The 12,375-nt window shown below is 35.6% G+C and overlaps 1 protein-coding gene across 2 annotated transcripts; it reads right to left on the bottom strand.

Moving 5' to 3' along the window:
• Nucleotides 1–1,507: 1,507 nt before the first annotated feature.
• lnpk (lunapark, ER junction formation factor) lies at nucleotides 1,508–9,035 on the bottom strand. Of its 2 annotated transcripts, XM_084426072.1 has the most exons (14): nucleotides 8,964–9,011; nucleotides 8,446–8,494; nucleotides 8,327–8,368; nucleotides 6,975–7,162; nucleotides 6,666–6,724; nucleotides 6,513–6,553; nucleotides 6,299–6,382; nucleotides 5,642–5,693; nucleotides 5,378–5,560; nucleotides 4,635–4,740; nucleotides 4,417–4,487; nucleotides 4,171–4,335; nucleotides 3,865–3,951; nucleotides 1,508–2,701 (listed from the first exon to the last, which is right to left on the bottom strand). In XM_084426072.1, the coding sequence occupies exons 2-14, from the start codon at nucleotides 8,470–8,472 to the stop codon at nucleotides 2,520–2,522; spliced, it is 1,287 nt and encodes a 428-aa protein (XP_084282198.1). In that variant the 5' UTR covers nucleotides 8,473–8,494; nucleotides 8,964–9,011; the 3' UTR covers nucleotides 1,508–2,519. The 2 variants fall into 2 exon arrangements, with proteins under 2 accessions (XP_084282198.1, XP_084282199.1); XM_084426073.1 differs by lacking the exon at nucleotides 3,865–3,951 and having other exon boundaries at nucleotides 8,964–9,035.
• Nucleotides 9,036–12,375: the final 3,340 nt, after the last annotated feature.

Consider the following 12,375-nt stretch of genomic DNA (forward strand, 5'->3'; position numbering starts at 1 on the left):
AATGACGCGTTTGAAGGTCATTCAATGGTGCTTTATTTAAAACTGCATTGAGGGCAAAGAAAACACTCTTTTAACAGACAGTAACAATATGTATAAGTGAAATGAGTGAGCTAGAGGAGTGTATTAAAGTAAATTGATATAGCACACAGACAACTTTTGTAAATAAAATATAAACAATTAGGCTACTAAACTTAACACTCAGTACTGGTCATTATTCTCATACTTGCTAATAGGCTACTAAGGATACACAAGAAAAAGATGACTAGGATCATGAGAGAATTTATAGTTTTCAACAAATATTTCATGACAAAATACAGCTTGTTTTAGGGGGGGTTGTATAAAAATATAAGGGCACATATAAAAAAGGAACTGTTGTTTAAAAAACTGTATCTACTTTAAAATTATTGATCTACAGACCCTTTCCAAAAAATTTGAATATCATGGAAAAGTTTATTTATTTCCATAATTCCATTCAAAACGTTAAACTTCCATAGATTATAGATTCAGGGCCCATAACTTAAAACGATTTCAAGTATTTAGTTTATTTGTACATAATTTGGGCTTCCAGCTCATAAAACCCACGAAAACAGGTTTTCAAAAAATTTGAATATTACATGAAATCACACAGTTATTACACAGTGATACCATGGTCATTGAACCAGGTTTTGGTTATTTTGGCAGTGTGGGCAGGTGCAAATCCTGCTGGAAAATGAAGGAAGCATGAAGTGCTCTGAAAATGTCCTGGTAGACGGCTGCGTTGACTCTGGATTTAATAAAGCACAGTGGACCAAAGTCCTCTTTTCTGATGAGAGCAAATTTTGCATCTCATTTGGAAACCAAGGTCCCAGAGTCTGGAGGAAGAATGGAGAGGCACACAATCCAAGATGCTTGAAGTCGGTTTGGGGAGCCATGTCATCGGCTGGTGTTGGTCCACTGTGCTGTCCACTCAACGCAGCCGTCTACCAGGACATTTTCAGAGCTCTTCATGCTTCCTTCAGCAGACAAGCTTTATGGAGATGCTGACTTCAGTTTCCAGCAGGATTTGCACCTGCCCACACTGCCAAAAGAACCAAAACATGGTTCAATGACCATGGTATCACTGTGTAATTACTGTGTGATTTCGTGTAATATTCGAATTTTTTAAAATCCTGTTTTCGTGGGTTTTATGAGCTGGAAGCCCAAATTATGAACAAATAAACAACTAAATACTTGAAATCGTTTTAAGTTGTGGGCCCTGAATCTATAATCTATGGAAGTTTAACGTTTTGAATGGAATTATGGAAATAAATAAACTTTCCATGATATTCAAATTTTTTGGAAAGGGTCTGTATTATCTATAGTTAAGTATGCATGAAATATTTGCTAAGGCACAGGTCTCAGAAACATTCATGTCTCACTTAACCTTTCCATATTGTGCTTTTTAATTTCTAAAACATTAATTTGGTAGACTCCAATTTGCTGCCTACTAGAGAAAAACCTCAATTTCATGATAATGTTAAAATAATCGTGCTTTAGATAAGAAACATTTATTGGCATGTACAGACTGTAAAAGCAGCAGACATGTGCAAGTATTGACAAACAAGTACAAACTGATAATTCCAGTTTTAAAGTACATACATATTATGTGTTGCTGTTGAGATAAGAATCAATTCATCATGAACATGACAACGAAATAACTAATGCAGAATTTAGAGGAACAATAGTTGATAGCTACCAAACTATCATTCTCATCCATTTTTTTTTATTCATGAATACATTTTAGTGTCACTTCTGGCATCATTTGACTTGTAAAGCGTAAACATCAATGCAGATAACATCCTATGTATGGACACCAATTATTGTGACAGATTTTGCTATCTTGTAAACTGTGCAGAAAGTCACATTTCTTAACCAGAAAGGCACAAAACAGTTGAAATATTCACAAATAAGTAAACAAACCATTGGCCAGAAAAACACAAGCAATTAAAACAACTCAAAACAAAATAAATAAATATTTAAGAATCAAAATAGTGCATTTAGCAAAAAAAAACTAAAAAAAAATGTTAAAAGCATCACACAAGACCAACGCTTTTGATAAAGAGTGAATTTTTGTTCAGCTCTCACTTTGCAGGTTTCAAATAATTCTGTAAACACAATGATAGCTAAACCCATAGCTATGACAGCTAAACATTTCTTGCTACCCGCTTTTGTCCTTATTTGCTATGCAATATTAAATGCTAACACTGTAAAATTATTCTAGGCTTCAACACTTTAGCAACTGCAGTTTGTTTTGTCAACCTCATAACCATGCACAGGAATTGCACCGGGTGACATCACCACACCATTAGTATTACAAATTGTAATGTGATTAGCCCACTATATGTGAATGATGTGGTGCAATTAAATAAATCGGCAGTAAAAACTCTTAACAGCCTTCAGAATTACTAAGATGTACTAAATGAACATGCTGTAGAGAGAAGTTAAAACAAAACATGCCAAAAACCGAAAGCTCTGGTGAACAGTGTTGATCATAAACATGTTTAGTTTGATTCATCCTCTTTCTGCTGTTCCTCCTCAGCTGCAGCTTCCTCCTGCGGGACATCCTTTGAGGGGGACGGGCTACGTCGAGGCTGTGACACCTCTTCCTCGGTTTCGTGTGCGACAGGGGGATCTTCAGCGGTGGGGTCCTGAGGGTCAGCAGATGTAGTTCTTTCCACGTCATCTGTAAAAATAAAAAAATTAAATAAAATAATTGGCACTGGGGACTTACACTCCTAAGAGCCATGGCACTGTCGTGGGTGTGTAAGAAAGTATGCGTATTAGGCCTGTTAATGCATCATAAAAAAAGAATATAATTTGTGGCATTGTTCATTCAGTATGATAATACATGTTTAAAAGAAGCACAATATGCATTATCAAAACTGTAAATTAGCTTAAATTATTATTAATCATACAAAAAACTAAAATTACGACAATGAACCATGCACTTAGGTTTGAAAATAAGATCAGATCGGATTTTTTAAAGAAAAGTATTCAGCATTTTAGACATTCAGTCTCTAGGCATCTTACCATCTTGCTAAATTTAATATTAACATTGCAGATAACTGTTGCTCCACAAAAATAAATCATCTTTTTGATTGCTATTTCTATTTGTGTGTGTGTATATATATAGATATAGATATATAGATATAGATATAGATAGATAGACAAAAACATCTATTTGAATATAGAGCAAAAAATGGCTGAATGTCAAATGCAGAATGTTTTCATTAAGACAGATTAAATCACACATTAGAAGACATTTTTCATAATACCATTTACAGCCATTTACAAACACACCTTCTCACCTTGTAATGGTGACAGTCATTATTGTGTTGTGTGATTTTGTGTATGAGAGGGAATAAGAAATGATTGCGATCATGATTACGTTACCCACAGTAACTGAGAAAGAGCACCAAAGCATCATGCAGTGCATAAACTACTGGTCAAAAGATTAGGGTGAGTAAGATTTTTATTTTTTAATTCAATTAATATTTTTATTCAGCAAGGTCACATTAAATTGATCAAAAGTGACAGTAAAGATGTTTATACTTTTACAAAACAAATCTATATCAAATAAACTTTATTTTTAGCTTTTTTTATTCATCAAAAGACCATAAAAAAACACAATGGTTTAAATTACATTTAAATATATTTAAAAGAAACCAGCTATTTTAAATTGATCTAAATATAATTGTTTTACTGTATTTTTAATCAAATAAATGCAGCCATTGTGAGCATAAGACACTTTCAAAAACAATAGAAAAATCACAAAGACCCCAAACTTTTGAATGGTAGTGTATGTGTAAGTAAAGTGAGTCTGTGTGGAACTGTAGGTTCTGGGACCTGAGTGAATTCTCTTGAAACTATGAACTTTACTCCAGGGGGTGCCAGAGTGTGAAACCCGAGAGGAGCGGGCCGAGACAATATGGTCTAAAAACACATAAATAAAATAAAATACAACATACATTCATTCATACATACACTACCATACAAATGATAAATGTAAATGATTTCAAAACTGCATGCTCTCCTCTTGGAGGCTTTCCAGTTGCAGTTTTAAGACTGATTGAAAAATGACATGACAAGATGACACAATGATTTTATGAGGTCATCATAATGATGTCACTGGCTGTCAGCAGCATGAAATACCTTCAGGGGCGTCACTGTCCTCTGGTGTCTCGGTGGCGGCCGAAGATTGTGTTTCAGGAGATTCAGAGCGAAGTCTGCGCTCAAAACTGAACTCTGGGAGTCTGGGTGCCTGGGGGCGTGTCTTTCTTGCCGGGTTCATGAAGTAGCAATAAGCACAACGGAATGCTGTAACGTTAAACATCACACATGAGTATCCTCAGGCAAAAATCTGCACAGATCCATAAGTGTGCTCTGACAGGCTCTTACCTACATACTCAAATTCCTCCTTCAAAGCCATACCATTGTGGGAAAAACACTGCTGGCAAATCAAGGCATATCTGAATGTATAAGAATAAATGGGGGGGGAAGGCAAGAGGCAAATCATTCTCACATGTACTGACATAATTCTAGACTGTAGAGTGTTCAGTGTGTTTCTCTGAGTAGCCTGGAAGTCAAGCCGGTTGTATATTATTCCGGTGTAATACCTGTTCTGAGGTCCATCTCCCACCAAATACTCAAGGACTCTGTCCACAGAGCTACGCTCTCGTGGAAGAATGGGTCGAGCGAGAGGTGGCCCAGGGGGATGCATGCCTGAAATGATTAAGAACAATCAACACTTCATCAGTGCACAAATCAGGTAAATGATACGCCAGAACTTCAAAATAAATGCAAATGACATCAAATATTTTCAGTCTGTAGCTAAAACTATGGATGCACAATATATAGATTATCGGCCTATATTACAGTTTGTAAAATGTATTTGGTAATATACGTCAATACTGAAAATTAAATTATGCATGCTCATTTCCCTGACTTTTTACATTTACTCACTTAAAATGTATCTAAAAAACTCTAATCATTTAATATCAAATCTCAAAACAAATATCCATTTTTCCTTTGTACCATTATGTATGTACCCTATGTTGTGAAGCATTTAATTTATTTGTAGTATTTAAAATGATTGATTTTGTTTGAACTTATTTGGTTAAAACTGTACTGTATTTTAATTTATAATTTATGATAAAAGACACCAATGTTCATAAATCAGGTACATTTATTCAAGAATAAAATAATGTATGATATGAGCAATTTATTATAAAATTCAATTGATTTATGGTCACAGGATATATTATCTGCTATTTTATCAGAATTTCACATCTGTTTTACAATATTCCTTTACTTATCCATGTGAGGACATGTAAGTAACACACGTATGAGTTTACTAAACCTGATCCAGGTCCTGGTGAATAAGGATTCATGTTTCTTCTCATCATTTGTTGTGGTGTTTCTGCCGGAGACCCAGCGAGCCCTTTCTCTGGAGGTCCTCCTGGGGCAGTACGATGTGGTGTGGCTCCTGGGGTCATGGGGCCGGGTCCAGGAGTTGCCATGGCAACATGCCGCTGCCGTAGGTCTGTATATAATGAGAGTATAAAGTGCATTGTGCATACAGAAAACACAATGACTCAGTCAAAAAACAAAAGGAAACACAAACCTTGTCCTGGTCTAGGGGTCATGTGGGGTCTGACCGGAGTGGCTTCTGCTTCCTGTAAACACAAACCAAGCATTCATCTTAAATATGCTAGCTTCAAACATAAATCCCAATTCCCTACATCTGTTTGAAACCCTATTCAAGCTTTAAAGGGATAGGTCACTGAATTTTCAATTTCATGCCATCCCGAAGATTTTTAGGAAAATAATTCATCTCTGTGAGTCCATAAAATACCATTGAAAGGGTGCAGCTCATTCAATGCTTGAAAAGCCACACACAGCGATCATGGTGATAGGTGTGTAAGAAAAATACTTTAAATCATAAATCTACTGGTCTACTGTCTTACAAGCATTCACGAGAGATGTTGTGATGCATATTTTTCTTACACACACCCTATCGTTTCACTTCAGAAGATATTGTTTCTGGGGTTGTATGGATTACCGTCACGATCGTTGTTTGTGGTTTTTCAAGCTTCAGCCAAGCGGCACCCGTTCACTTGCATTATATGGACTCACAGAGATTGATTATTTTCGTAAAAATCTTTGTTTGTGTTTATCTGAAGAAAGAAAGTTATATACATCGGGGATGACATGAGGGCGAGTAAAATGAATCATTTTTTGGGTGAACTATCCCTTTAATATTACACATGACTGGACTTACTGCTTTCCTCTTAGATTCTGGATCGAATCTCTCCAATATGAGCTTAGCATTTTTGTAGGTCTCCGTTTCCATCACCTCCTCAAGCTGACAAAAACAAAATTCATTTGTTTTATGGAACATACAGACAGTTTTATTCATCTGAAATATTGGAATCCACAAACAAGCTTAGCTCCTTAGAAAGCTTCGGTTCTAAAGTGTCTGAAATCACACTTACTATTTTTCGTTTCTTTGTTTTTAAATCATCTAGTTTTTCATCTGAAACAGAAAGCAAAACAAAAGACCAGTCAGTCAATCGATCAAATTACATCAAAACTGTTCGTGAAGACAATGAAGAAAAGATGAAGAAAACAACATATAATAAGCTTACTGTTCCTCTCTGTGCGTTTGGAGAAAAGGAAGATGAGTAGTTTTCGTAGTATAAAGACTCTATGAAGAAACATAAAAGGTCAAATTATGCAAGAGAGCAAAACTACCTAAATAGTTGACAATACAATAACATTGACCTCCCTTAAATAACCTTTAAAAAGAGGTATAATAAAATGCAATACATATAATACATGTAATAAGTAGTAATGCATGCATAATTACATCAGCTGGACTAAAAATAGTAATACAATAAGCATGCTTATTAATACGATATATCATTGTCTGTCCAGCAATAATACTTAGGACTCACAGTGCTGGAAATGCTAGCAGAGGCAGGGCAGTGATGATGCGAGCGCTCCACTGCTCAGGGAAGTACAGGTAATACACACACAGACATGTGATCAGGTACAAAGCAGATGAGTAGAAGAGAAGCCGGCCCACCCACAACTTCAGCAAGCGCTGGTTCTTTGTACGGAACTCCTCAAGGTCAGTTATGTCCTATGGATTCAAGTCATAATGCAATATTGTAAGTTAATTAGCAATGCCATTATGTTATATGCTGTAAAAATGCTTTGTAAGGTAACGTAGAATGCTTCATATGATCTCATTTAACCCTATAAAGCCTACAGTATAATTTTTTATATGCATTTCTTATAATCATCATAATCATCAAAACTTTGCTGAAGAACCTGTTTTACACAATCTTCTACATGCCTTCTGTTGTCTGATTGATAGTTCATACTTGTTTAGAGAGGAAAAGGCCTTTTAGTATAATTGTAAAAATGTCCACATACAGGTCATGTACATGCATTATGTGTTTAACTACAGAGCTTTGATCATAAAAGTAAGCATTTTATTATTAGGAGACATAGAGAGTCAATATATGTGTTTTACGCAAGTAGTCACATTAATCTTACTTTGAGGCCATATAAATATCAGCAACTGCACCAAATTGCATATTGTTGCTCAGTTTGGAATGTGTTTTTTCCTTTTTGAGTACTATATTGGCCATAAATGCCTTTTGTATCAAATATGATACAAAACGCAAACTGTTTTGTTTACATTTCGTTTTATATTTTGTCTAAATTTTCAATGAACTATTCCATTTAAAAATATAATAATATTTCATATATCAGGCTTGAGGATTTTTCAAATTTTATTAAAGTGAAGTAAGTTAAAGGTTTGCTGATATGTTGGCACGAATAACCGATATGTCGCAGTGTGCCACGTTACAGCATGCCATTAAGAATCCTAAACACAACATACATCTGTGAAACACTGACCCTGCTAAAGCAGAACCTGTGACTACTGAATATCGGACATAAGCTCTGTTAGTTACAGTTGAAAGTTTGGGGTGAAATTAAACATAAAAGCCCTCAGGTATTGCAAAGTGTATTCCTATAGCTCACTCTAAACCAAAGCAGTGACCACTACTGGGCAGTTAAGGTCAACCGCAGCAATCCAGCGAACAGATGGTCCTGTCAATACAGTCTCCAGACAGATGGAGGCTTCGGGAGGAGAGCCAGGAATGAGTAAAGCAAGGAAATGCAGCCAGTAAAAGGGTTCAGATGATGACATACAGCTCTGTGATGTGTGATAAGGTCAAAATGGCTGAAAGAAGTCTGCGGGTTTGAAAGGGCAGGACAACAGTGGGGAACATACCTTATCCAGTGTCTCTAGAATATCCACAGTGGAAGTTTTAGTCTGTAAAAACATAACGATTACATTGTTTATAGAAAGGGTTTGATTAGGGAAAATGGCAAAAAGAGTGAAATACACACCTTCCACCGTGAAATTATGGCTCCCATTGTCAAAACTGCAAATCCAGACCTTAAAGCAAACAAAAAACATCTAATAACGCTTACAACATATTCAAAACCCTTCTAATAACGCTTTACAACACATTCACTGCCTCTAATGCATCTGTCTGGAAGACATCACTTGCACATTCATTACTAGGAAACACAATCCTGTCTTGGAATTGGGTTCAGTCATCTAATCAACAACATGGGTTGGAAAGGCAAACCTTAAACGAATACCAGTATATTCACCTGACAAATAAGAAAACATTGCAACTCTGGTCTTATTATTGAAACGGTTATTATTACTACGACAACAGGGAGGGACTGACTGGCAGTTAACACCTGCCCTGCCTTTTCACCAGCCTAAAACTGTCCTGAATCTAATTCGCTCAATGGAAAACCGTAAGCAGTGTGATTTAAACATATTTCCATTATATTAATATTCGGTGGAGCATTTTGTAAGACAAACATTTGCAAGAGTTCACTCGTTAACTTGCCTTCTACAGAGATGGAACGGAGGCTGAGCCTGTGCGTGTGACGGTGACGTATTTAGAAGTTTTCGGAAGTTAATTTGAACCTTCAAAATAAAAGTCGCGCACATTTAAAAGCCTTGCACCAAAATTTCGCATCTAACCATGATGATTAAACTTAATTCTGCATTAAAAATGCATCGACTGCATGGTTCAATCCTACGTCTAATTTATTTAGAAGAAAGTAATCACGAATTATAGTATAAAAATAATTATTGTTGTTATCTTAATTATTATTAATTAATAATAATTATTAAAAATAACAATAGAAAGAAGGAAGGTTATGAAATTAAGGAACGGTGGTAGGCCTACTTGCAAATATACAGTTTGTAAATCTAAAAATAGGAATCGATGGTGTTTTAGCTGCCAAATTGTATTGAGAACAGGAGGCAGGCCTGTAAAAAAAAAGGATATTTTAGAAGGATAAGCATCTGTAAGAAATTTGTGAGCTAATTTTAAACAACCTTTCACTTGTTTATTGGCTATATATTCAGAGGACCCTGTTGAATATGTTAAGGTGAGGCATTATAAATTAGCTACGTCTTTGATAATTCTGCTAAAACAACAACAATAAAAAAAATAGCCTATATAAAAAAACCAGGAATCTTTTAGCTCGCCAATTATTTTTTAACTCAGCAAAATGTAAATGCAATCACACGCAAAATTACAATTTAAAATATATTTTAAGTTGTATAGAGTAGCTAGCCTACATTAACTGTTATGAATGCTGCATAAAACTGTTCTACCGAGCGATACACTGTCTCTTTCATACATGTAGCCTACGTACACGCGCGCACACATCAAGGTAACAATGAATTTCAATATTAAAGTTTAATGTTATAGGCTATAATGTTACAAATTGTGCTTATTCTAATACATGCACAAATATAAATTCTCTCTCAACCCCCACCACAGACACGCACACACATTTTAACACCTTTATCGTAGCCTATTGCATTTTTTTTTTCTAAAGTCATGCTATAGGCATATAAATTAAATTGCATGATTTTAATTAAAGTTGCAATTATTTTAAAAGGTATTTACAAGATAACAGGGTGAGATGCCCCGACCTCAGCTCAAGCCTGGAGAAGAAAAAGAAAAAAAAAAAACATTCGACAGCACTGCAGCTAAACAGGCGACACACGTTCCTGAAAATGACTTGAAAATATCTGTACAGACCCATTTTGGTTAAACATATGTTTTTGATACTAAAGCAGGACTTGGGCTTTTAGATTTGTTCGTCATAAAATTATGCCCGAATTAACACGCAAAGAACTAGCCCATAATGTGCAGAAATAGCCTATAAAGGCTCCAAAAATAGGTTTTCACATCAGTAATGCCATTGAAGATCTATTTTTGTTCCCCAAAGAACCTTTCAATGAACAGTTCTTAAAAGAACCATTTTCTAAGTGCAAAGAAAATTGTAATAATCTTAAGAACATTTTTCCTTTATAAAGAACCTTTTGTCCAATACACATTTCCATGTTAAGGGTTCTTCATGGAACCATCGATGCCAATAAAGAACCTGTGGTTCAATAAAGGAAGTACAATAAAGAAGCTACAGGGCTGCGCATTTTACCGGACTTGTCCCTATATATTTTGAGGTATTTTGGGCGTTTCTGTTTCCTTTATTTGTTCGTTTTTGTAGAATGTAAATGGCAACGCTGGCAACGCCACTGTGGTGTAGAAAATCTGCGGTTTCTAAGCTCTTCCCAGCTCAAAAGTTGATTTACAGCTCAGGTTGTAAAACGGTTTTTACGAGCCTCGCGCGTCCGTCATTGGGTCTCACAGATGAGACGCGCCACGGGCTCGCGGTAATATTGGCCCCTCTCTTCCCTTCCCACGCGCTTTGTCGAACAGAAAAGCTCCGGACGAGGACGTCTCTCTGCATTTCTCATTGTGTTTCATTTGTGCAGAATATTTTACTTGTTTTTTGCTTTGCTTTTCCCCTCTCTTATTTAAAATAGCTTTTCGTCTATTTTCCTTAGCCCATTTATTAAAGGGAATATTCTAAATAGGTCGTTTTTACATCAAATGGTAAGTGCAGCTGCAAAATCAAACTTACAATAGGCTAATATATTTTTGTCTTTTAAAATAACTTGTAATGATTTTTCTGAATAATCAGTCGTTTTATCAATGCGTAGCCGAATTGTGAAGCTAACGGGAAAATTCGTATAGTCTGGTCTGTCGAGTGAGAGAAATTGTAAATGTAAATTATTAAGACATTATGACAAGTTTGAGATGAAGTCAGACGAGTCAAAATGTGTTATGCATTTGTTTTCTACGTGTAAACCTGAATTATGCTATATTGTTCTGTTTTCTTTGTTAACGAATCATTTAAATGTGAAAGCGAGAGGGTCGTTTTAATTTACTACCTTACTGCATTGCGGCGAGAAGAGAGAGAGAGAGAGAGAGAGCGAAAGAGGGGGGGGGGGGGGGGGGGCTTACTAACAGATTTCTCAAATTGCAGTTAAAATTATTTGATTACATAAACAAGACACCAATTTTATTTCGATTTGGAAATACAAAAATAGAAAATGTCTGAAATTGGCAACATGAAATAAAATGAAAAATCTAAATAGGCTACCTCAAAACAGCACAATTTTATTTTATTTAGCCTATATTTTAATGTGGCCGAACAAGTGATAAAATTGTCTTTTAACCTTTAAATTGTATTTTAATTAAAATGCTTTTGCTTGAAATGAAGGGTAGCCTTTTCAATTTTCGGGTGCGAATCAGGCAACGCCTTTTCATTTTGTTTTCTGGACTGTGGAAAACGATGTGCTCCCAATTTGCAGATATTCCATTTCTGCGCAAAGCTTTGTTCCGTCGTCTATATATACCCTGTAGAACCGAATGTGTGTTTCCACTGCACATTCACAGATTCGGTTTTAGGGGAGTATATGGACGATGCAAAAACGTCTGCTTTCAAGATAAAACCACTGCAGTTATTGAATAGAACCCATAAACGACTAAACCACTGTTAAAATGATGTTTCGTTTTTTTGAAGAAATTGCAATTGCAAAACAAACGGTTCTTTAAGTCTTTGTTTTTTTTCATTGCCGTTAAAATACCACTGTCGTGATTTGTCTAACATCCTAAATAATTATAACATATTTAGGTTTATAAGTGTTTACTGTATTGAAGGTTGTTTCTATTCTCTACCCTTTCTTTTGGAGAACAGGGTGAGATGCTCCGACATCTGCTCAAGCCTGGAAAATTCTACAGCACCATAAAATGCATGCATGCATGAGCTGAAAAGTGACTTGGAAATATCTGTAAATGTATTAAATCTATAATGAGCTCTAATAAAATGCGAGTGTACAAATGTGTCCTTTCATGTTTATTAATGAATACAATAGCCTAGCCTACAATAATT

The sequence above is a fragment of the Rutilus rutilus genome (genome assembly GCF_951802725.1).
Source record: "Rutilus rutilus genome assembly, chromosome: 12".
Lineage (NCBI taxonomy): Eukaryota > Metazoa > Chordata > Actinopteri > Cypriniformes > Leuciscidae > Rutilus > Rutilus rutilus.